The sequence below is a fragment of the Falco rusticolus genome, chromosome 3 (genome assembly GCF_015220075.1).
Source record: "Falco rusticolus isolate bFalRus1 chromosome 3, bFalRus1.pri, whole genome shotgun sequence".
NCBI classification, from domain to species: Eukaryota; Metazoa; Chordata; class Aves; order Falconiformes; family Falconidae; genus Falco; species Falco rusticolus.
In genome coordinates this window covers 11,764,274-11,785,441 of record NC_051189.1, presented here as the reverse complement: position 1 = coordinate 11,785,441, position 21,168 = coordinate 11,764,274, and the positions used below count along the sequence as shown (strand labels likewise).

Below are 21,168 nucleotides of genomic sequence, written 5' to 3'. Positions count from 1 at the left end.
GCCTTATTAATCTTAGATGCACCTAATCTTGCTTAATAAACCAATCATGTTGTCGCATGTTATTTCAAGGTTTGCATGATTACAGGATACCATAAACCCCATTAACTCTCCCTTGGCCTCCAGGGCTGTGAAGATCATGCCAAAGTAAACAAGTGAGGTTACCGAGCAACTAAGGAGGAACGATAACACAGGCACATCCATCCACCCATGTGCAGAGTCTTACAGGCATGTGCTCCTGCTGCCATCACCTTTTCAAAAAACACAGCCACCCCCCATATCTCCTAGCCCAAACACCACTGGCACCATGGTTCAGAGGTTGGGAGATGGCTGTGCCTTTTGTGGGATGGATCCTAACACCCTGGCTTAGGTCTCTGTGACTTCTCAGCTTGAAGAGAACATCCTTGTCCTCCCCTAAGCACTGCAGGGTGGGGAACCCAGATATCTGCTGGTGGGGTGGAGGATGATTGAGCTCTACATGTTGGTGGGCTGCACAGAAACATCCATGGGGCCAGGGCAAGTTGAGAAAAGAGAGTCTGGATAAAAGTAAGGGGAGCTGAAGACCTCAGCTTAGACTTGAGATTAGGAAGCATTTCTTTACAGAGAGGGTGGTCAAACACTGGAACAGTCTTCCTAGAGAGGTGGTCAATGCCCCATGACTATCACTGTTTAAGAAGTGTTTAGACAATGCCCTTAATAATATACTTTAACTTTTGGTTGGTCCTGAAGTGGTCAGGCAGTTGGACTAGATGATCATTGTAGGTCCCTTCTCACTGAAATATTGTATTACATTCTATGCTATGCTATGCTATGCTATGGTATTATGTGCTACCTACCTCTGTTACCCCTGAGATGCTTACAGGGAAAAAAAAAAAAAAAAAAGGCAAACTCAATGCATGAAGAACCATTTACATTTTGCTGCTATTTATTGTGTGGCACAGCATTTTCTATAGGGGTTACATGCATTTGTGTGACCAAAGGATTGTCCTCTGTTCAGAAAGTTAGTGCTTGACTGCACACACTTCATATTTCTTTCCCACAGACCTTGTGGCTTGTTGAAGCAGCAGCCTGTCAGCAATTGCATTTTATTACACATGAAAAAAGTGTTACATGTCTGCCAACCCCAACTTTTTTCTAGTGAGTTTGAGAGGATTTTCAAAAGGGACCCTAAAAGCTGAAGCTCAGACCTGTGCATGCATCCCTGAACTGCCAGTGGGAGGGCAGGTTCTCGCACATGTGCCCTGGTTAGGTGACAGAAATGCTTGCTCATCCCTATTTCCCATTTGATGAAAAACACTTGCTTTTTCTTCCTCATTCAGGAAAACTGGCACAACAAGAGGACTCCAATAAGGCTCTCATCTGTGTTTTTCCACTGGATAAGGATTCATGAACTGCTTTCATAAAGGGGTAATATTGCAGATCAGCCTGAGTAAAACACCTCTCAGCTCCTTTATCCAGCCCAGCCCTGCCCCAGGACACTGTTGAAACAACAGATCCTCTAAGGATCCTTTCTGTGATGGCCTTCTAGCTCATGAGATCTTGCACATAGCTTGGATCGCCCCTGGTAACCATGACTTGAAGGTGACACAGTCACAAATATTGAAAATTATTGTGCTTGGAGAGCTAATTTTCCAAGAGCAGACTAGAACAGGCTGGCTTGTTTAGCTTAACAAAACATCCGACAGGACCAAATGCCCATAGAAATACCATCTCAGAGCAGGAAGAAGCAAAAGAAATATTTTATTATAAATGTGTTTTCTGACCATTACAACAGTGAGGGTCTGGAACAGCATCCTGCCAGCAGAGCCACAAAGATGCATATATATCAGACAAATTTTTCTCTTTAAAGAAGTGATAAGAAGTAATGATAAGGGTTGAGTCTTATAAGCTGAGGAGACCCTTTGCATGTGCTCATTGAGATTAGCAGTAAAAGCCCCTTGAGGCACCTAGACTGGCTTCGTTTGCATGAGCAACCCTAACCCACCCGTGACATCTTTGCACAGAGCTGGCACAAAAATGTAAGCTTGCAGAAAATCCTACCGTGATCTGAGATAACCAGAAGGTAAAAGAAAATAATCTCCTAGTTGCATTCCCTGAAGGCAAATATAAATGACACCCCTTTCCCAAGCTGGCCATGCTGGTGATTGATAGCAGTTTGTTTAAAACCCCTTATTTTCTGGGGCAGAAGCCAGATGTCTTGCTATTAACTACTCCTGCTCGCCAGGACAGCTTTTCTCCTCTGCTGTATATGTGTCAGAGTCTGTCACTGTCTCCTGGGTGTTTGTTTCTTTTTCAGGTTTGGATGTCATCCCCAAAACACAGTGACAGCTGTCATGACACTAAAAACACCGCTTCCCCTGTGTCCCCTCTCCCAAGAGCCAGGAGACTGGCAGCAGCCAGGAAAGATTAAAAACAAATTCTGGCTTGTTTTTGGCCCAGCTTTACAAGAACATGGCCCATTTGATCACAAATTTGTGCATGCACAGGTAACAGCATACAGTTGCTGGTTTGAATTCGTTGCATGGGAAGAGTTTGTGAAGCCCCTGTGGGTTTCAGGAAAACAGATATTCAGGTGGAAGAGACTCTACTGAAGCCTCCGCTGGGACTGAAGACACTCAGCCCTTTCTAAGGCTTCAGAGCATCCATGACGAAGAGCTATTTGTTAATGAGGCTTAGTTGTTTTGCCACTCACATCAGCTCATGTTGAGAGTGTCCTGGTGCCACCAGGAACACCACTGCCCACTGTGGGTTGGTGCTCCTCACTGGGAGCAGTGGCACAGCCTTCTGCAAACATCTCCCATCACTGCTGCCTCACAGCCACACGCTGAAATCCTGCCACTGCCCGGAGGAGGGTTTCGACTGGCAAAGTGCCACCCACCCCTGGGATTTCCCATAGGCAAGTGGAAAATCATTGTGCCTCAGCCTGTGTTTGTGCCTTGCCTGGGGAACCAGCCAAGCAGCAAAGGTGTGTGCCTAGCAGCAGAGCTCAAAGGAGGTGAAAAACTTCTCCCAGGCATCAGCGTGCTCCTCACCCTGCTCCTTGCAAGTCCAAAGGTACTGCAGAAGCAAAGGCACCAACATGAGCACCTTGACATCACTCAGTCTCCTTTTCCAGGCAGGCTTCTGTATCTTATTCCCAGATTATTGAGCAAAAGCAATTTCTTTTGCAAGGAGATGAAGAGAGGTTCATACCCGCCCCATTACAGCTGTTAACAAGACAGGAATGAACTCTACTGGTCCAAACAATGGTGAGTCCAGAGCAAGGATGTGTGTTGAAACAAGAGTCGGACAATGCTTCCGTACTGGTGTGCCATCACTGATGTAACTGAGGGCACATTAAATTGCCCTTGCAATGGGGAGGAATGGCCTGAAGGCTTGAAAAGCATCTTCTCCCCTTGTATTCAGAGACCTGCTGGCCAAAGGGAGCCTGTACTGGTCTTGTTCAGATGACTGGGTTAGATGTTTTGGACTCTGATTCATGGATTTCATATGGCTTTCGGTTGTCTTTAACATGGTGGATCTGCATGGATTTCAGCAATATGCCCACAAGGGATTAGTGCAAATTTGGTTCACCTCAAGGCACAATAGCCTTAGCCATATTTACTAAATGTATTCAGAAACTTAAAGCTCATTCAACACTAAAGATGTGATGCAGGACTGTGCCTGGAGGTACCGATGTGTGACAATTCTTGTCTGTTTAATAAGGGTTGAGTGGGGGAAGGAGATCAGGATCCAGACCAGCCTCAGACAGGGCACGGAATGATTAATTGACACACCTTGGGTTTTTTAAAACCTCATGACAAACTATAGAGTGGAGCCTCAGGGAATGGGGATGAAGGTATGCAGTCCATCTGTCCCATTCTTTTACAATACGCTGAGCATCCCTCTCGAGTTCAAGTGACCTGAAATGACTTTGCTAAATTGAGATACCGACCACCATGCTGTTTGCCTCCCTGCTCCCTCAACATATCTGCTTCAGGCACCCTAAATTTCCTTTCACCTATTTTTAGGGGATTTGCCTTGTTCTCAGATCTGGGGCCATACTGAATAAAGAGGCTTTGGACTCATGTCCCTCTGGAATTAGGGATGTGAGAGTTGTGCAAGAAAGCAATGAAGATATCTGAGAGAGGATGTGCTGGCATGTCAGAGGCAGCCGTTCCAAGTCATCCAAGGCCTAATGTGGAAAAACAGATCTATTTCAAGAAGGAAAAAAAGTGCACATGATAGGTTTTAGATGAGAAATAATTTGGGAGTGATATTGAAAATGATATCACTCCTGCTGCACTTCAATCCTGCCTAGTGCATTTTATAATTAATAACTACTTCAGATGAAGTGACTTTCTTTTGAATGTGCAGTATTAAACATTTAAATCCCTATCTGTAAATATAAGACTCTGGCAGATATCTCCATAAGCCTTGCAGCTACATGGTAATGTATATTTATATTCTAGATAGGTATTTTTAGCAAGAACTACAAGTTCTTTCTGTATTTGATTACATCAGAGCTCTGTTTTACATGAAATGCCTGGACTGCAAAAATACCCCTTTTTTTTTTAATTCTCTTGAAGTTCTGCAATAATTTCTGTCCTTATCTCTTTTTCTTTCATGCCCACCTGGATTAATGCACCTTCCAAGTGGGCTGTATGGTTTTCCCCCCCTTCTTGCCCTCTCAAAGAAGAAAAAAAAATTAACAAGAATCAAGCAGCAAAACACTTCCTGGTGTTTTCCACCTTGCAGCTTGAGCCAGCCTGCAATCAGGGCATGCCAGGGTAACTACCACCACTCATGGCTACACATGATGTGACCAGTGTCCTGCTGTGGAAAGCAGCTGCAAATGATCCCTGCTGGAAACTCTGTTCCTCTAAGTGTGAATCATGCTGTTTGTGTAGCTTTGCTCTCCCACGGCACCCGTTATGCTTTTGTGGTAATTGTGCCCAAGTCAAAACAGCAGGATTGAACCTGGGTCCTGATCCAGCCCAAGCCAAGGCAGGGTGTATACTGTGTTTCCAGAGGAGAAACTAGCTTTTGAAATGTCGACTCCACCTTCAAGACATGTGGAGCCCAAGAGAAAAGGCCACTCAAGGCAGACACATCACCCTGATGGCTGGCTGGAGGTAGCACTCAACAGGGCTCACCAGTTTGAATATCCTCACCAATACGGGTCTCCAAACACCTCCCTGAAAATTTAGTCTCTGGTGTGTTTTACTCTTTAATTTCTAGACAGACAAAAGTATTTGTAGATTTGCAGCTGAAAGGAGGTGATGCAGATCAGGGCTGCGCATCTGTAGGGCTGCCCTACATTTGCAGAACAGCTGGAAGGTGATGTAAAAGGCAACTCCTTGGCCAGATAAAGCATAAGGCACCAAGGAGTGCTCTCACGTCTCTGGACATGCATGGAATGACTGCTGGGAAGAACAAGCCCCCAGAGGGGCAGGTAAAATCCTTCAATACAGCAACAGCAGCATTGGATGCCACCTGCTGTGAAGCCTTATCTCACAGGGCCGAGAGGCTGCAAGTTTTTTATGGCCCTTTGGAGACACATCTTTCTCTGTTCTATTTTATTCAGCCTATATTTAAACTTGCCTCTCCATATGTCCACTTGACCCAGTGACGCAAAAGTCTGCCAACTCCTTTGAGTCCCCTGGCAGCGTCCTGCATTTGCTGGGGCACTAGTGCTTGTTGGGTTTGACTCCTAGGGGCTAAAAAGGAAGAATAAATAAAAGCAGTAACTAAAGCAGCAGCAAATCAGACTTCACAAGGGCTCCCAGTGACAACTGTTCAGCCTGTGGCTTATGGCTAACACTGTGTGAACAGATGAATATTAATGTAAAGGACATTTTGTATCCCTGACACTCTGTGTGAAGGGCTTTTCACTTGGCTTAATCTAGGAACATATTGCAAGTGCTTTGAAGCTAAATCCTGCCTTTGACTCTGGTTTGGCTACAATAGAAGCTCACTGCTCTGGCAATGGAGCCATTAACAGACAAGTCCCAGGTGACAGGAGATGTGCAGCACAGTGTGATACAGGATGCTCACAGCCAGCACCAGTGACACAAGGAGGCCAGTGGTTCCCATCTGCAGCATCTTTGCAGTGCAGAGCAGGTCCCCAGTGGCTGCTCCTGGCTGCCTGCTTGCTTTGCAGTGCTGAGCTCAGTTCTCTTTGCCTGCTGCAGGAGGAGCTGAACCAGGAAAACCTCCAGTTTCCCCTGTGCATTCCCCAAATGAGCCTCCTGTCCACTGGACAGTACTTTACTCTGCTGCCACTCTTCTCCCGATCCTCTTCCAGCAGGGACAGCTTTAAATCTATCCCTTCCAAGGAGTATTTTTTGTACTCCCTTACTTATTCCTTTCTGTAGCTTTTCCTCTCTCTGGCACAGGGCAGTTTGGCAGCTGCATAACCAGCCAGAGACATGACCTTCCTGCAGCCTGTGCTGCCCCATGGTCCTTCTTCTCTGGGTGAAGGCTGAGCACACAAGAAAGATGCTGCAGGTTGAAAACCAGAGGATCCAGCTTTATTTGCCAGATTCTCACCCAGAAGGGAACCCTCACCATCCCAGTCCCTCTGTATTCAGACCTTGCCCCATCTGCATGTACAACACATGGAGTGAAGTTCAGCCCCCGTTAACACAGCACAGGACTCTGCAGCCAGTGTGGAAAAGCAACTGAGGAAAGTGACTTACCCTGGAGCTTGAACCCAGAATAGAAAAGGGGATCTGGATCTAAGGATGGCAATGATGGTGGTTTGCTTCTGGCCTGACATGTCAGACTGTTTTGGAAGCAGGGAAACAGAGAACAGATGAGTAGGAAGTGGATGCTGGTGCTCTGTGTCTGCAAGAGTGGGTGTAGTATCAGCATTCGAGTAAATCCTGATCATTATTTGCTCAACGACATCCCCCACCCCACCCCCTGCCACCCCCACCCCCCACCCCAACCTCAGTATTGCAAGGGTGTTTCAGGGAAGCTGTCACTGTTTTAGTGAAGCACAGAGCATTTCCCTTCCAGAACAAAGGGGCTTACCATCCTCCTGAGCCCCAGGCTTGTGCTGGGCCCTCTGCCAAGGAATACAATGTCTTGTTAAAGTTTTCTTGCAAATGGTACTGAAGTAGACCTTGAGAAACAATTACCTCTGTGCAATGAAGAAGAAGAGCCCCCCTGCTTATTCCTTTGGTTTTCTGGTTTGTGTCTTACAGAAACAGAATGAAAAATGGGGAAAAAAATAGAGAAAACCAAACTTAGCCACAGAGGGTGTTACAGGGATGGCATGAACACACAAGGATGGTTCACAGGATGTACCCATGCTCCACTCCACCCTTGCTCTTGGAGGTTGCCTCCTGCTCCCCTGGATGTGCCCTGGCAGTAGGAACAGAGCAAACGGCAAGTTCCTTGGCTTTCCCCCACCGGAGAGGGCTGTCAGCTGGGCACACCTGGCTCATCTCTATCTGCTTCCACTCCATCTGGGTTTACAGCAGACAGGGCATCAAAATGAATCTTACTGCTGCTCCAAGGGAAAATGGAGCAAATCCCCAGCTGGGACCCTGTAGTGCTGCTAACCAGTGTGAGTAAAGCTGTTGGCTTTTCCCAGAGCTGAGGGTCTGGGATAGTCATTACTTTGCCTTTCCTGTGGTCCCTGCTGTGAAGGGATGGGGGAGGGCAGAGTAACAGAAGTCGCTTGAAATGATCTGTAAAACATCTGGGAAGGGAAATCCAGGAGCTCTGATTGCAACCCAAGCTCAGGCAATTTTGTCTAGCCAAACTCCCAAATTTGCTTTTGCAGGTCTAACCTGCCCTGGCCTGTTAGTCCAGGGCATTTTGAGCTTTCCAGAAATACATCCCATCTCAACACATGAAGACTGAGCCCTTCTGAACTCATTCCATAGCTTATTCTAGACAGAATTAAGTGCCAGCTTTCTGCAACTGCAAGCCACACTCTGCTGGGCAGGTAGTAAGTGGGGACCAATATCCACCTGATGCTCTGACTCAGGAAATTGCAGCAAAAATGGAAAAAAAAATAAGCCAAGCTCCTGGTGGAGGATTGGAGGATTTTTGGGGGGTTGTACACAGAGGTTTAACAGAGGCACAAAGGCACAGGTTGTATGAGAGCTGGGGGACACCTGTGAAAAAAAGTACTGTCTATGTTCAGCATGTGTAGAACCCCGTGCTCTCGCTGAGGATGATGCTAGAACACCAGCCTTGATGGCACTGCCCAGTCCCTCTTGCTGCACAGAGCTGCAGTGCTTCATCCACTGCTGCTCCCCACAGAGGAAAGCTGCAGCGGGAGATGCAGATCCTGAGGACCAGAAGCGGCTGAAGGTGAGGAATGTTCTGCTTAGCAGCTGGAAACTGGAAATTTGAGGGTTTTAGGTCCAGGTGCCCAAACTCATGGCTTGAATCCACTTGATAGGACTGAAGATGAGTGTAGCCACACATCAGTGAAGAATATTATTCCCAAGGCACCTGAGAGTTCAGGAGGCAGCTTGTCGGAGAGAGGAGTTGGGGTGTTTTGGCTGGAGTGTGGGCACTTGTGATGTTACAGAGCACTCTGAAGGAGCGTGCCAATGACCATGGCTGTCAGACCCAGTGCTGCAGAGCTGCTTCGCACCCCATCGCTGCTCCTGGTGTCATCAGTGCAGAGATCAGTGTAGCAGCATGACTTGGGTCTGGTTGCTCCTATCCCATCATAGGAGATGCACTCCACATCACAGCTTCTGGTCACGGTGATGTTGCCAAAAAAGGGGTAACCTGAAACAGGCAGATTGGAGAGGGGAAGAAGGATTAGACAGAAAGAAATGGTAAAGGAAAGTGCAGACATCTGGCATTGAGAAACGCTGGCTTTGTACAATAGAGGGGAACTAAAAGTAAAGTGTTTATAGGTAAATAAAGGCAAATAAATTGTTGAACATCTCTAATCCACGGATGCCTGTAATCCAGATTACTCTTTGTAGGAACGTGCCTGCCAGTTCTCCCTGTGACCCGCTCTCCCCCTCCTGCTCCTTCCAGATTTATTCTAGTACTGCCAAGGGACAAGGGCAAGTCACAAGTCCCTGCCTATTTTGTTCAGGTGAGCTGCTCCTGCAATGGCTCTGCATGGAAGGTGTCAGTGTAAAGAAGCACTGCTGTAATGCTGGCACGGTCACTGGTGAGATGGTGTTTGTTAGGTGGAAGGGTCTACAAACAAGGACAGAGCCCCTGAGTTTCTGCAGTGTGTTTGCACACATCTGTAAGTCCAGGGTCCACAAGGACTGAGGGATAGGAAAGGCAAAACAAACAGAGTAAGCAGAGTAAGTCCTGTATACTTCACTATGAGGCTCTGAATCGGATTGATTACTCTCCTTCCTACCCTGCAATTGGATAACTTCACCTGAATTCTTATAGAGAAGTTAAAGGACAATACTAGTTGTGACTGGGAGAGGGAGAGGGAAGCATGGCTGTTAAGTTGAGGAATGTGATTCTGTCCCTCTGCTCTCATGAGACCCCACCAGGAGCACTGCATCCAGCTCTGGAGTCCACAGTAGAAGAAAGACATGGACCTGTTGGAACAGGTCCAAAGGAGGGGCGTGAAGATGATAAGAAGGCTGGAGCACCTCTCCTGTGAGGACAGGCTGAGAGAGTTGGGGTTGTTCAACCTGGAGAAGAGAAGGGTCCAGGGAGACCTTACAGCAGCCTTCTAGTATTTAAAGGGGGCCTACAGGAAAGATAGGGTGGGACTCTGTAAAAGGGCATGTAGTGAGACAATGAGAAATAATGGTTTTAAACTGAAAGAGGGGAGATTTTAGATAGATATTAGGAAGAAATTCTTTACGGCGAGGGTGCTGAGACACTGGAACAGGTTGCCCAGAGGATGTCCCCTCCTTGGAAGTGTTCAAGGTCAGGTTGGATGGGGCTTTAAGCAAGGTGGTCTAGTGGAAGATGTCCCTGCCCATGGCAGGAGTGTTGGAACTAGGTGATCTTTAAGGTCCCTTCCAACCCAAACCATTCTGTGATTCTACAATCTCTCCCCATGAGCATTCACAGCAATCAATGAAACTTACCTGAGTCTACGGAGTGCAGCGTCGTTGTGCACACGGTGGCTTTCGGGGGGCACTGGGTGGCTGTTCTGCACTTAGCAATGTCCGTTGGTTCCTTGCACGTGTAACATCGTAAGGACTGGGCTGCAGAGGGGAACAGAATGAGTTTGAGGTGGTCACAGCAGCGAAGACAAACAGCTTCTCTGCTCTGTGGTGGGGACTATGTGATGGTCGGTGCTTCATCCCCCCCTTGATCAAGATGCAGTCTCAGAAAGTAAGCACGTCTGGAGGCAATGGCAAGCTTGGATATGTTGGGGGGAAAGACCAAACCCCAGCACCAAAGGACAGGGATGGTGTTGCGGGAGTTAAGTGTGATCACCACCTTGGGGGCTCAGCAGCCCCAAACCAGCAGGGGTTTAGAGAGATCTATTGTTTGAGCAGCGTTGATGGGAACTTTGCATCCTCTGCAAGAAATGCTGTAACACAGAGCAAAATATCTCCTTCTGTTGAGAGCAGCATTTACCACCACTGAAAGACTGGCAGTTCCGCCCGTCCCTCCACCCACAGTGACGGCTCCGTTGCGCTTGTTTAGAGGGATTTCTGCAGAACCTAGCAACTAAGAGCAGAATTTAAATTTCAGAGTTGTATCAGAGATTCTAAGGGCTGACTGTGGCCTAAAAAGCACTTTCATCAGGGGCTACTGCTGCTTCTTAAAAGAGATGATGCTATAAACCTCTTGCTGCCTGCCTGCCTACGGAAGGACGCCTTTACATATGCAAGCATTGATCACAGCAGTTGCTCAAAAGTCTCGGGATGAGACCTGTCCGACCGCAGCAGGCAGATACCGAGCGTGCGTTTCTCCGGAGTCGTGCTGGTGTGGCTTGATGACAGAAACCAGCCTAAGTTGAGTATTTTCTGGCGTACCTGCCTTCTACCAGCACAGCAGCTGAAGCGCCACCCAAATGCATCCACTGCCATCTATTGGCAATATTGCAGAGAAACAAGGTTTTCTCACAGTTCTGCAGCATCTGCTATCAGAGAGGAACCCCTGGGACTTCATGATAAGGATAAACATTTCTGAAGGCAGTTGTTTGAACACCTGACTCCAGAAAGTGTTTTCAGGGCATCTGCTTCTTTTAGCACCTCCTTTGGAAAATCCAGCTGTGAAATAGAGCCTACAGGGTGTAAAAACTTTCTTTGTGGTCTTTGCGGAGGTAGGAAGGACTTTTTAATGTGAGCAGTGATGGTGTTCTTGTGGCCATATCCTTTGTGAACAGGTGCAGGGAAGCCACTCCCGTTTACCCGAGCTGAGGACTTTGGTAGAACCCTTCCAAATGGCCCATGAGAAGCTGTTTTATACTTTAACATGTAGTGCCCACTGAGAAAGAAAATGCAACATTGTCAACCTGACAAGTATATGGATGTCTGTGAGTGTGTAGGACTGGGTAATATGTGGATCATAGAATCATAGTTGCGTTTAGATTAGAAAAGACCTTTAAGAACATCTAGTCCAATTGTTAACCTAGCACTGCCAAGTCCACCAGTAGATCGTGTCCCTAAGTGATGGAGCAGTGATAACTTAAAGCATCTGAGAAACTGATCTGCAGCCTTCGGGTTGAGTGTTTCCTCACCATTCTCATGGGTGAGCAGGGCAGTGCCATGGGCTCTTGGGGGAGTTACTTCCAGTTAAGAGCAGGCTTAAAGAAGATAATCCTCAGCCCCTTTATCTTTCACCGACTCTGTGTGGGGCACTCAGTGGACACTTGTTTTGTAGGAAGGGTTCAGTGGAAGAGGAAACCCCAAAATCATAAGGATGAGAGCAGAAGAACTGAACATAAAGGACAGTGCTGTGTCCTGATCTGAGGCCAATAATTCACCATTCATCTCTGTCCAACAGTACTTTCTACTCCTTGATATTAAACCTCTGGAAGATGGATGGTCACAGACATATTCCTCAGCTGCAAGAAGTGTGCCTGGACTAGTTGCCTCGCACTAGATCATCCCAGAAAAGTAATTTCTGCCCTATTCTCAGCTATAAAGCAAAAGATGGTGTTGCCTCTCTGTTTCCACAAAGTGCTCTGAGGCCTGTGGGTAGAAACCTGCTCCGTCAGTTCCTCAGCAATCCCAATAAATCCAGGACAGGTCTCGGCCCAGAAAGAGGATAAGAAGCACGTAATACTCCACCTGTGAAATATGTTGAAAGAAATGAAAAAAAAAACCAAACCCAAACAAAAACCAGCAGGTACTGAAATGTAAAAAAAATGTGGTAGCTGTATAACAGTCCTGGTTTATAAAAACACCTGTCTGGGTTCAGCCCTGTCGTGGATTTGACCCAGAGCATGTCCTTCAGCAGACAGTTGGATCTGCTTTAGAGACAGGTGGAAGGAGTAACGAGGGTAGGGGGATTTAAAAAATAATGCAGCTTGAAGAAAACTACCACGCACAGACAATTGCAAGGTGTATGACTTTCAGCCTTCTACTTGCAAACCTTTGAATGATCTCCATGTAGCCATGCCTCCAGCCCCTCCCCAGCCACCTCCCCAGATGGAGATGTTCAACCCCTGTCCAGGCTGACTTTCCTCTGAGATCTTTCAGAGTCCCATGAGAGGAGCCTGGGGATCTCTAGGGCCCATGGGCCATTGGTTAATACCCACTGGGTTGGTGTCACCCCAAGGATGACTCTGTTCCAGGCCAAGGATGTATTTGCAGTGGGTCACAGATAGGCGAAGTAAGAACATAGCTATGAGCAGAGCCAGCTGCCAGCTTGCCCAAGACCCAGACCTATCAGAAACCAAATGTAAACAGACTCAGGAGAACTGCCTGTCTCTGCCTATATCCTAAACTCTAGAAATCAGTGAAAACACTGGAGCTGCTGGTTCAATGAACCTTTCCAAAAATCATTGGAGTTATTTCTCATATCCTCACTCATACCTATACTGAAGCCTCACACTCTGGTTTTCAGAGCTTCCAGCAGCCAGCTGGGAGGTTTTAGGGATGGCAGGATCTCAGGATGAACATAATCCATCCCATCCTGAGGGGACACATTGGCAGCTTAAAAACTTGTACTGCCCTGTGCCATGTGGCTGTCATTCACACCTTAGGCTTACCAAGCAGTGTGTCAGTCCCCTCCATCCCACAGTATGATCTGAACAGGGTCGGGTGACAGGTGGCAACCCATGCATCCAAATGATGCGCTCTCCGTGAGGCGTTAAGTCTCTGCCCACTAGGAGTGCATATCCCCTTTCCCATTCACCCTCTCCCATGACCTTCTTAAATACATAAAGGCATTATTTTCCCTACCTGGGGATTATCAGGTCTTTCTGCATTGATGCCTTCCCCCTCCCCTCCCAGGCATTTCCCAGGTGGTCCCTGGGGAATGTAGCAGTCTTACCCGACTCCATGTATGCCAGGCCAAGCAGCAGCCCAACCAGAAGTGTCTTCATGCTGAAAGCAGATCCGTGCAGTCAGGGCAGTAAAGGAGAGCTGCTCCCGGGGACCTTTATATGTTTTCCCACCCTCCACCTCCTGCTGATCCTGTGGGCGGATTCCCTCAGGGTGATCAGGGAAGAACTCAGCCCCAGTCCGGATTGGGATTTATGGAGGAACAAGTTCCTTGAGGAGGTGACGTCACCACAATGAGAAGACTCCTGCATACATCGGCTCTTCTTCAGGTTTATGTCCTGCGGCTGGTCCCATGGAAAAGGAAAAACACGGCTTGCTCTGCAAGAGGTGGCCCCATGCCAGTGCTTGGATGGGGAATGTGACAAGGTATGTTTGTTCCTTCCAGTCTGGCTCTGTGAGCTGACAGCTGGGCTGTGTCATGCGTGCTGCATTGGGCAACAAGAGTTAAGATGTAAACAGCAGCAGGCTGGACTTCCACACATGTTGGCTCAGTCTCACCAAAGCCTGTGCCGTGTTTTCGTGCCTACTGCTCTTGGAGCTGGAGGGCAGGAAGCTGGTGTGGCTGGGTTTGCCCAAAGCATGTATATTTTCCTAAATCCAGTGCAAAGGCAAGTTCAGTTTCTGGCTTCCAGGGGCTTAGTTATTAACTAAGGTGCTGAGCTGTTGGGCATGGGAGTCACTGAAAGGCCAGTGGGCGTGAGCATGGGAGATGGTGCTTCCAAGTCTGGGATTTAGATATGTCATTTTGTTTCAGGTCCTGGGTCATACTGGCAGAACAGGGTGCTGTGCCTTCTTTTGAAAAGCTATCAGCTCCTTGGCAAATCTTATTCTGAAGCTGGGAAATAAACCCAACATGGAGAAATGGATCAGTTTTCCCACTGCAGTACCTCCCTCATAGAAAATTTCACTTCATGCATTTCAAGGCAACTTTCAAACAATAATTATATTTTTTAACCTATGTACTTGTGGAAACAGCTTTAAAAGCTTGCAGAAAGGGAAAAATGCTTTGCTCTTCCCTTTTGACTGAGTCAATGACATTTTGCACTTCACAGGAAAAGCTGATAGACTTTGTGTTGGGTTTTTTGTGGCCCAGGATGGAAAACCCCAGCGTTATGCAATTTCCCATAAAACAGCTGAATAAGCCAAAGAAGAAAAGTTTGTGAATCACTGTGAAGCACTCAGAGACCTCAGGGATGGAGACAAGGTGAGTGCACAAGCTGATTTAATGACTGGGAGTTTGCTTATCACGGGCTTGTTGCAGCAATGCACGTGGGCATTGCTATCGTACCCAGCAGCCTATCCTTTTTCCCAGTTTGAGAATGGGAATTTTGGGAAAATGTTGCTCCCTGAAAGGTTCTCAGTAACTTGAGAAGCATTGCTAATCAAAATTTCAACAGTCATGGATGAAGCAAAGCCAGCCAAGCTGGGGCAGTGGGATCAGTACTGTGCTGTGGGAAAGGGAGGGAAAAGACACGTACCTTAATGCTCGCTTAGCTGTGAGAGTGAAAATCACCATTTATCTTTATTTTATCTTGCTGTGCTGTCAGAGACCAGGTACATAAAGAAAAACAGCACAAACATCTCTGGGTATATAGGAAAAAAACTCCACTCTGTGAAAGCTACCAAACCTGGTTACATCCAGTTCCTTTCTTGTAACTGGGTAGTTCAAGGCACATTTGAGCAATATCTTAATTAACAGCCATGAAACTGGAAGAGATACAGTGCTGTAAGTATTCAAGATGGTTATGCCTCAATAGGTAAGCACAGCAGGGCTGGCATTCCAGCGTTCACAACACTAAAGGGCTGCTTGGCAGCTTGTGTAGCTTGCTGAAATGGAGAAGTCCACACAGGCATGTTGTAATGGTCTGCCTGTACTTGAAAAGTGTTGCATGCTGAGAAATCCTTGGAATAAATCAGTGTGGTTGAAGGAATAGTGATGTAAATAGGAAACTAAATGAGTCTGTCCAGCTTGGTGGAGGCTGTCCATCACTGTGCTGTCCGGACATGGGATGCATCAGCACAGTGGGATCGTTTGCCTTTGGCCAGTGCAAAGCCACTTCAATCTGTCTAATAGCTTGAAAAGGTTTGAGATCTGGCTGTAAGGCAAAGCATCAGGAAAACGCCAGAGCTGGGGCTGTTAAAGCTCCTGGAGACTGGCTGAGTGTGCAGGAGTGCCAGACTTCAGAGAGAGAGAAGTTGGGAGCTTGCCAGTAAAATTGTGAAGGAAAGGGAAGACCTACAGGTATTAGTTGATCTGGAGATAACTAGGAGCCTCCAGTGAGATGGACCTCTGAAAACAAAACCAAACACAAACACAAACACAGGTGATGTCAGGTTCTGTGTTGGGGTGTAAGAGAGGCTGTTAACAGGTGATTATGGAAGTGCTAGCACCTTGCTGTGAAGCCCTGGTGGCTTCTCACCTGGAGTTTCATTGCCCCTGTCAAGAAAAAATGGGGTCCTGATGGAAATAGAAATGCAGGTGGAAACTAATGGGAAGACTGGGACAACAGGATCTGCTCCAAAAGATGACACTGGAAAACACTGGCCCCTTTTAGCTTGGCAGAACAGAGGCAGAGTGGAGATACGATTTCTGTCCCAGAAATACATTGCAAGCATTGAAAACAGCTACAGAAAGAAAAGTCTGTAAGCTAAAAGATCACACTGGACTAGAGCTGAGTTAAGACTAACATGAGTTAAATGAGACTGGCAATCAGAAGTAGGGTCTTAAACACTAGGAAAAACTGAGTTCTTTCTAAAAACAAAGGCAGGGTAGAAATGCCACCTGCTTTAAGATGGAACTTGATAAATATGTGAAAGAAGTGGTTTGATATAGCAGTTAGGACAGCCTTAGACAGCTTGTAGGACTCAGGAGGACCTAAATTCCCATCTGTCTTTGTCAGTGGTCGAATAAACCCTGAGCAAGGTTTTGAACACTGACTGACAGGAACCATAAGGGACTTCAGTTGAAATGTCATTTCAGGTCTGAAGATCTGAGAATACAAATGAGGTGTGGTATGTAGAGAAAGACTTGTGTGTCAAAAGCCTTTCTGAAATTTCAGTGGTATTAATCCAAAACAACTACCAGCCTGTCTCTGTGAGACTGCCCTTACTTATAAGGTAATCTATGTAGATATAATCTCTTTCTGCCTATCACATATGCAAGGAAAGGCAAATGACTTAAACTGAGTGTTCACAGGCAAGGTGGCAGTATGCTTTGTAACTATGTTACAGCTAATTCTTGTTTGTGTGAAAAAGAAACCAAATTTCGTAGAGATGTTCTGTGACGGAGAGTGTACATCAAGCTTTGGTAAGTTGTTCCAGTAGCCAGCTATCAGCTGTGTGTAAAATTACCCCTGTGTAAGATATTTCTACTGTGGTTTATAAAGCTTCTATAGCCAGTGGCTCTCATTACACCCCTCTACTAAACTTAATTGCTCACTGTTGCAATTTTCCTCTCCCCCAAGGAGAGGCATTTTATCTAGGATATTCCTTTGATAGACTTTGACACCTTCTTTGAAAGGTCTGTCCTCCAGGGCTTTAAACCTTCCAGTGATCCTTCTCTGAACCGCCTCTGATTTACAACCCTTTTCTCATGCATTGCCCAATCCATTGCCCCAGCCTAGACATTGTCTTGCAGCAACAGCCGCTCCAGTCCCAGGTGTAAGCAGAAGGGATCCTTCATCATCAGATGAACATTAAACAACTGTATTTGACGCTGTGGCCATGGCATTGTAGCCATGGCATCCGTGTACCTGATGTCAGTGTCTTTCTTGGGAGCTGTTTTGCAGGATGGAGTCTGCTGTTAGGTTTCCAGGTATGGTGATGGCTGGAGTACAGGAAAATAGAGAAACTACTGATCAGTGTATTGAGCCAACTTGAGTTCAGCTCTTTTGATTCAGGGAGGGCAGATTTTGCTGGGGACCATTTGGATGCCTGTGCCTGTGGGCTCTACCTTCTTCATCTGTGACTCAGTAGTGGAAAATCATGCTGTCCATGACCATGTCTGCTACAATGCTTGATGATGTGTTCAGCTAATCAAAGCTCCCACCTCTCACGGGTGTGCGCTAATAACAAGACTATAGGCTTGTTCGGGTGGAGGTGCTCTCCACCCTCCTGATGAAACTCTGCCACTGGGCAGAAAGGAATGCAGGTTTCATTAGGCTGGAGAAGGGTGAAAGTGTGAGCATGGCTTGGTGAGCACCCTTCCCCTAGGAGCTCTTTAAGTCTTTCTTCCAGGGGCTGTTTGATACAAAACACACACAACTCCACATAGGGGAGCATCAAAGAGAAATCCAGACTCCCAGTGCTGACTCAGTTAATCTGTAAAGAGCTCTTACCCCTTTCTTCCCATGCTTGTGCTTCATTTTGGTGGTTTGTTCACCCTATCTGAACATGTAAGACGGGAAATTGAACCTGTCCAAGCAGAAAGGGAAATTGTATTCCCATCTACTAGATTCTGGCCAAAGCACACTAACCTCTAGGCTAAAAAGCAGATGAATTTCTGCAGATGGAAGGAAAACCTCCACACCTGCCGTGTTTTTAGAAAAATAAGTGAGCTCTGTTCAGTGCTCTGAGAGAAAAAAAGGGGGTCCAGGGACACGGACTCTACATCTGCAGGTTGCACTTCTTCTGGCTGCAGGGTTGAGGACAATCCCTTCAGGCATCACCTCACCAGCTCTTTGGTTAGCCCTGGAATGTAGGTCCCCGAAGCACTGCAGAAAACATACAAAATGTCCAATGTGTGGTTCTGGACTGCACCCCAGAGGGATGGATATCCACAAGTTAGGCATTGCAGGGGTTCTTTAACTTTTGTCAGTCCTACCATGCACTTGAGGACTGCCTAGGATGTGTAGCATTTGGCATGATCCCTGGTTCTGTTATGGCCTGAACCCACTGGATCTGTCCCAGGCTATGCCTATGCACACATTGAAGATAGCATGGGCCAAGGATGTTTCCAATGAGGACATTCTGGTTTGAGGGATAAGAAAGTTCAGTTATGTAAGCATGAGCTGTGACAGTTGTCAGGATCAGAGAATGGATCCTAGTCCATTTTAAAACCAGAGTAGACATAGTTTGGACGTGTCCTCAAATGAAAGCCTGTTGCATTCATTGTTATGTTGTGGTTCCCCTCTCTGTCCTAGTGATATCTGCTGCGAAGCATATGTGAAAGCCTTTGCATTATGACCCATAAGTGCATGCTCTAGCGTGTGAGAGGGTCTTGTGACCATGTGATTTTCCATCTGAAAGGTGGATGATTTAGAGCCAAGGCTGAAGGGTGCTGGGAGCAGTCATGGGGGCTGCTGTTGGTGGGAGTTTCCGATGTCTTGGTCTGCACTTTGACCAACTGATCGAACTGTCAGTCTCTGAGCAACCTTCTGCAGTAATGCAGGAATGAACAACATGCAATGACTGGCCAGTTACAGGGTCTGGTATCTCCCTCCCCTCAGCAGGGAGAGGGAGATTTTCCCTCTCTATCAACAACACTTTGGTTGTACAGAGGACAGGAGAAAGGAGATGGAGTTCCCCCCATTAACTTAAGGTATCGCTTACTTTTGTCAAAACCAGGGAGTGTAGCTGAGTCTGCAACTGAGCATTGAATTGATTGACATAATTTGTCAACTCTTTAATAACATCAGTGCTTTTGACTGTATCGGGAAGCCTGTCCCTCACACTACTGCTTCATGTCTCATGTTGGTAGCAATGCCTATCACCAGATGCAGACTAGATGCCTTACCAAGAGTTAATCTAAATATATTGTAAATCTTGCTGAATAATAAGAATAGCTTACGGTGTGTGTTGCCGTGGGTATCCAGCACAATAAAAGGAACAGCATGACAAAGAAGCCAGTCTCCATGACTGGGATGTATGTGGCCAGGGACAAAAGTTTTGGGAGCACCAATTAACAGAAAATGTGGAAGACAATAACGTGCATAGTCACAAACAGATTGTAGCAGGACACAAAATCCAGAGTGGGAGTCATGTGGTTTAAGTACAGCCTTTCGGCTGTAACACAGATGTCTCCTGGGTGAATCACCATACCTCTTTCTTTATGCAGTCAAGCAGACACACGCACGATTCATCAGAACTGCTTTAGACAAAAGCCTCATCAAAAAATGAATGGCACTGTGGATTGCCTGTTTCCCTTCACTGGTTTTGAAAGTCACTTTTCAAAGGTGAGCGCTAGGTCACCTGGAGGCCTCTCCATAGTAAATGTGTGCATTATGTCAGGTGCACTTCACTCCAGTTTCTGTTGGCTTGGAAGGTTAACAAGATCAAATGTCCCCATGAAACATGACTTTTTCTGACAAGGAGCAGAGTGGCCAGTGGAAGGGGAAAACGCATCCATTCCTGGGACTCACCCTAGAAATGGGTTTTAAAAGGACATGGAGAAGATCTCAGAAGAGCAGCTCATTCCAGATGCCTTTGAGATTATGCTCAGGATGTTGGCAGGACACTGCAAAGACTCAGACATTTCTATTGTACTGCAATTTTGTTAGAGGCTGCTGCCCTCAAAGTATCTTCAGATTCTGAGAACAGATCAACCTCTGAGGATGTGGATGGTTATGAATATTGTTACCTCATAGATGAGGACTCTAATTTGTGGGTCTGTGAGATTATTTTTCAGGTAAAGCAGTAATTACAGCTCATGTCATGGTCATGGAAAAGCTCCACTGGCTTCTTTCTAGCTACATTCTCAACATTGCTGATGGGGTGGAGCTGCACTAGGTAAATGACTGGGGGAAGAAGCTTGCTCTGAGCTCTGGTGGAGAAGCTTCTGTGTAGGCTCAGGCTGCAGGTGTGGAAATGGTGCTTTGCTTTCCCAAGCACTGGAAAGATTTGCCTGTTAGCAAACACATTTTCCTTCATGTGACACTATGTTAGGGACTTCTGGCTGTGTACCAAGTGTATGTCTTCCTTTTGCCTAACATCAGGACATTGGTCAGCTGAAATGAATGCATGGTTGTCTATAATCCTGTTGGATATTGTTCTGAGGAGGCTACTTCCATGGCTAGTTTGGAAGAAAAAAGAGTTACTAAAGACAAAAATACAGGGGAATTTTGAAGCTACTACTGCCTGTGAAACAGTGATTGAATGTGGTTACAGAATAAGTTGGATGGGACACCAACAAGACTTCTTTGCCAAGGAGAACAGTGAGAAATTAAAAGCTGCTGATGGGTTACCCGCAGTTCACACCCTGGCATGCAGTAAACTTGCAGCATAATAAATATGTTGTGATTTTAATAATAAAGAATCAATCATTAAAAATCTGCCCACTTGATCATAAGTAAGGCTGGGGATGTTCCTGGAGATGTAGGATGAGTATGGTTCTGATGCACAGTGTCCAATCTTCTCAGTAATTAATATTCTCCATCATCATCTTGTGCTTCATCAATGATGCATACCTTTGGTACCTGCCTGAAAATGACAGCTGAAGAAGATGATGCTTCACAAATGGGTCTTTGCCAAGAATCTCTTTTTTGCCATCACTGCTTTTGAGTCAGTGTCTCAAATGAGGGGACATTCTTGCTCAAACTGGAGAAAGAAATGCCAACCCCAGACAGAACGGTGCCAGTCCTTCTCAGTAGGACAAAGCTCCTTCCCCATTCATCCATGTCTCCAAATGAAATTACCACAGCCAATGCTTTCTCCATTTGCCTTCCCTTGGTGTGTTTCTTTGGGGTATCCTACATGTTTCCAGAACTCAGCTGCCTGCCCAGAGTTTAGTTGTTCAGATTAATTTTGATCTAATTTGGCTTCAGCTTCA

The 21,168-nt window shown here is 46.4% G+C and overlaps 1 protein-coding gene across 1 annotated transcript; it reads right to left on the bottom strand.

The window, feature by feature from the left end:
- Positions 1-1,720: 1,720 nt before the first annotated feature.
- LOC119145518 (secreted Ly-6/uPAR-related protein 1-like) lies at positions 1,721-13,746 on the bottom strand. Its single transcript, XM_037382069.1, has 3 exons — positions 13,393-13,746; positions 10,026-10,145; positions 1,721-8,736 (listed from the first exon to the last, which is right to left on the bottom strand). The coding sequence occupies exons 1-3, from the start codon at positions 13,442-13,444 to the stop codon at positions 8,525-8,527; spliced, it is 384 nt and encodes a 127-aa protein (XP_037237966.1). The 5' UTR covers positions 13,445-13,746; the 3' UTR covers positions 1,721-8,524.
- Positions 13,747-21,168: the final 7,422 nt, after the last annotated feature.

What these genes read in the sequence shown, in the direction of transcription:
- LOC119145518 (XM_037382069.1), bottom strand. Translation starts at nt 13,444, where the DNA reads ATGAAGACACTTCTGGTTGGGCTGCTGCTTGGCCTGGCATACATGGAG. An exon ending in CCTGGCATACATGGAGTCGG is followed by an intron (nt 10,146 to 13,392) that starts GTAAGACTGCTA and finishes TCCCCTCTGCAG; the next exon opens with CCCAGTCCTTACGATGTTAC. An exon ending in GCTGCACTCCGTAGACTCAG is followed by an intron (nt 8,737 to 10,025) that starts GTAAGTTTCATT and finishes TGCCTGTTTCAG; the next exon opens with GTTACCCCTTTTTTGGCAAC.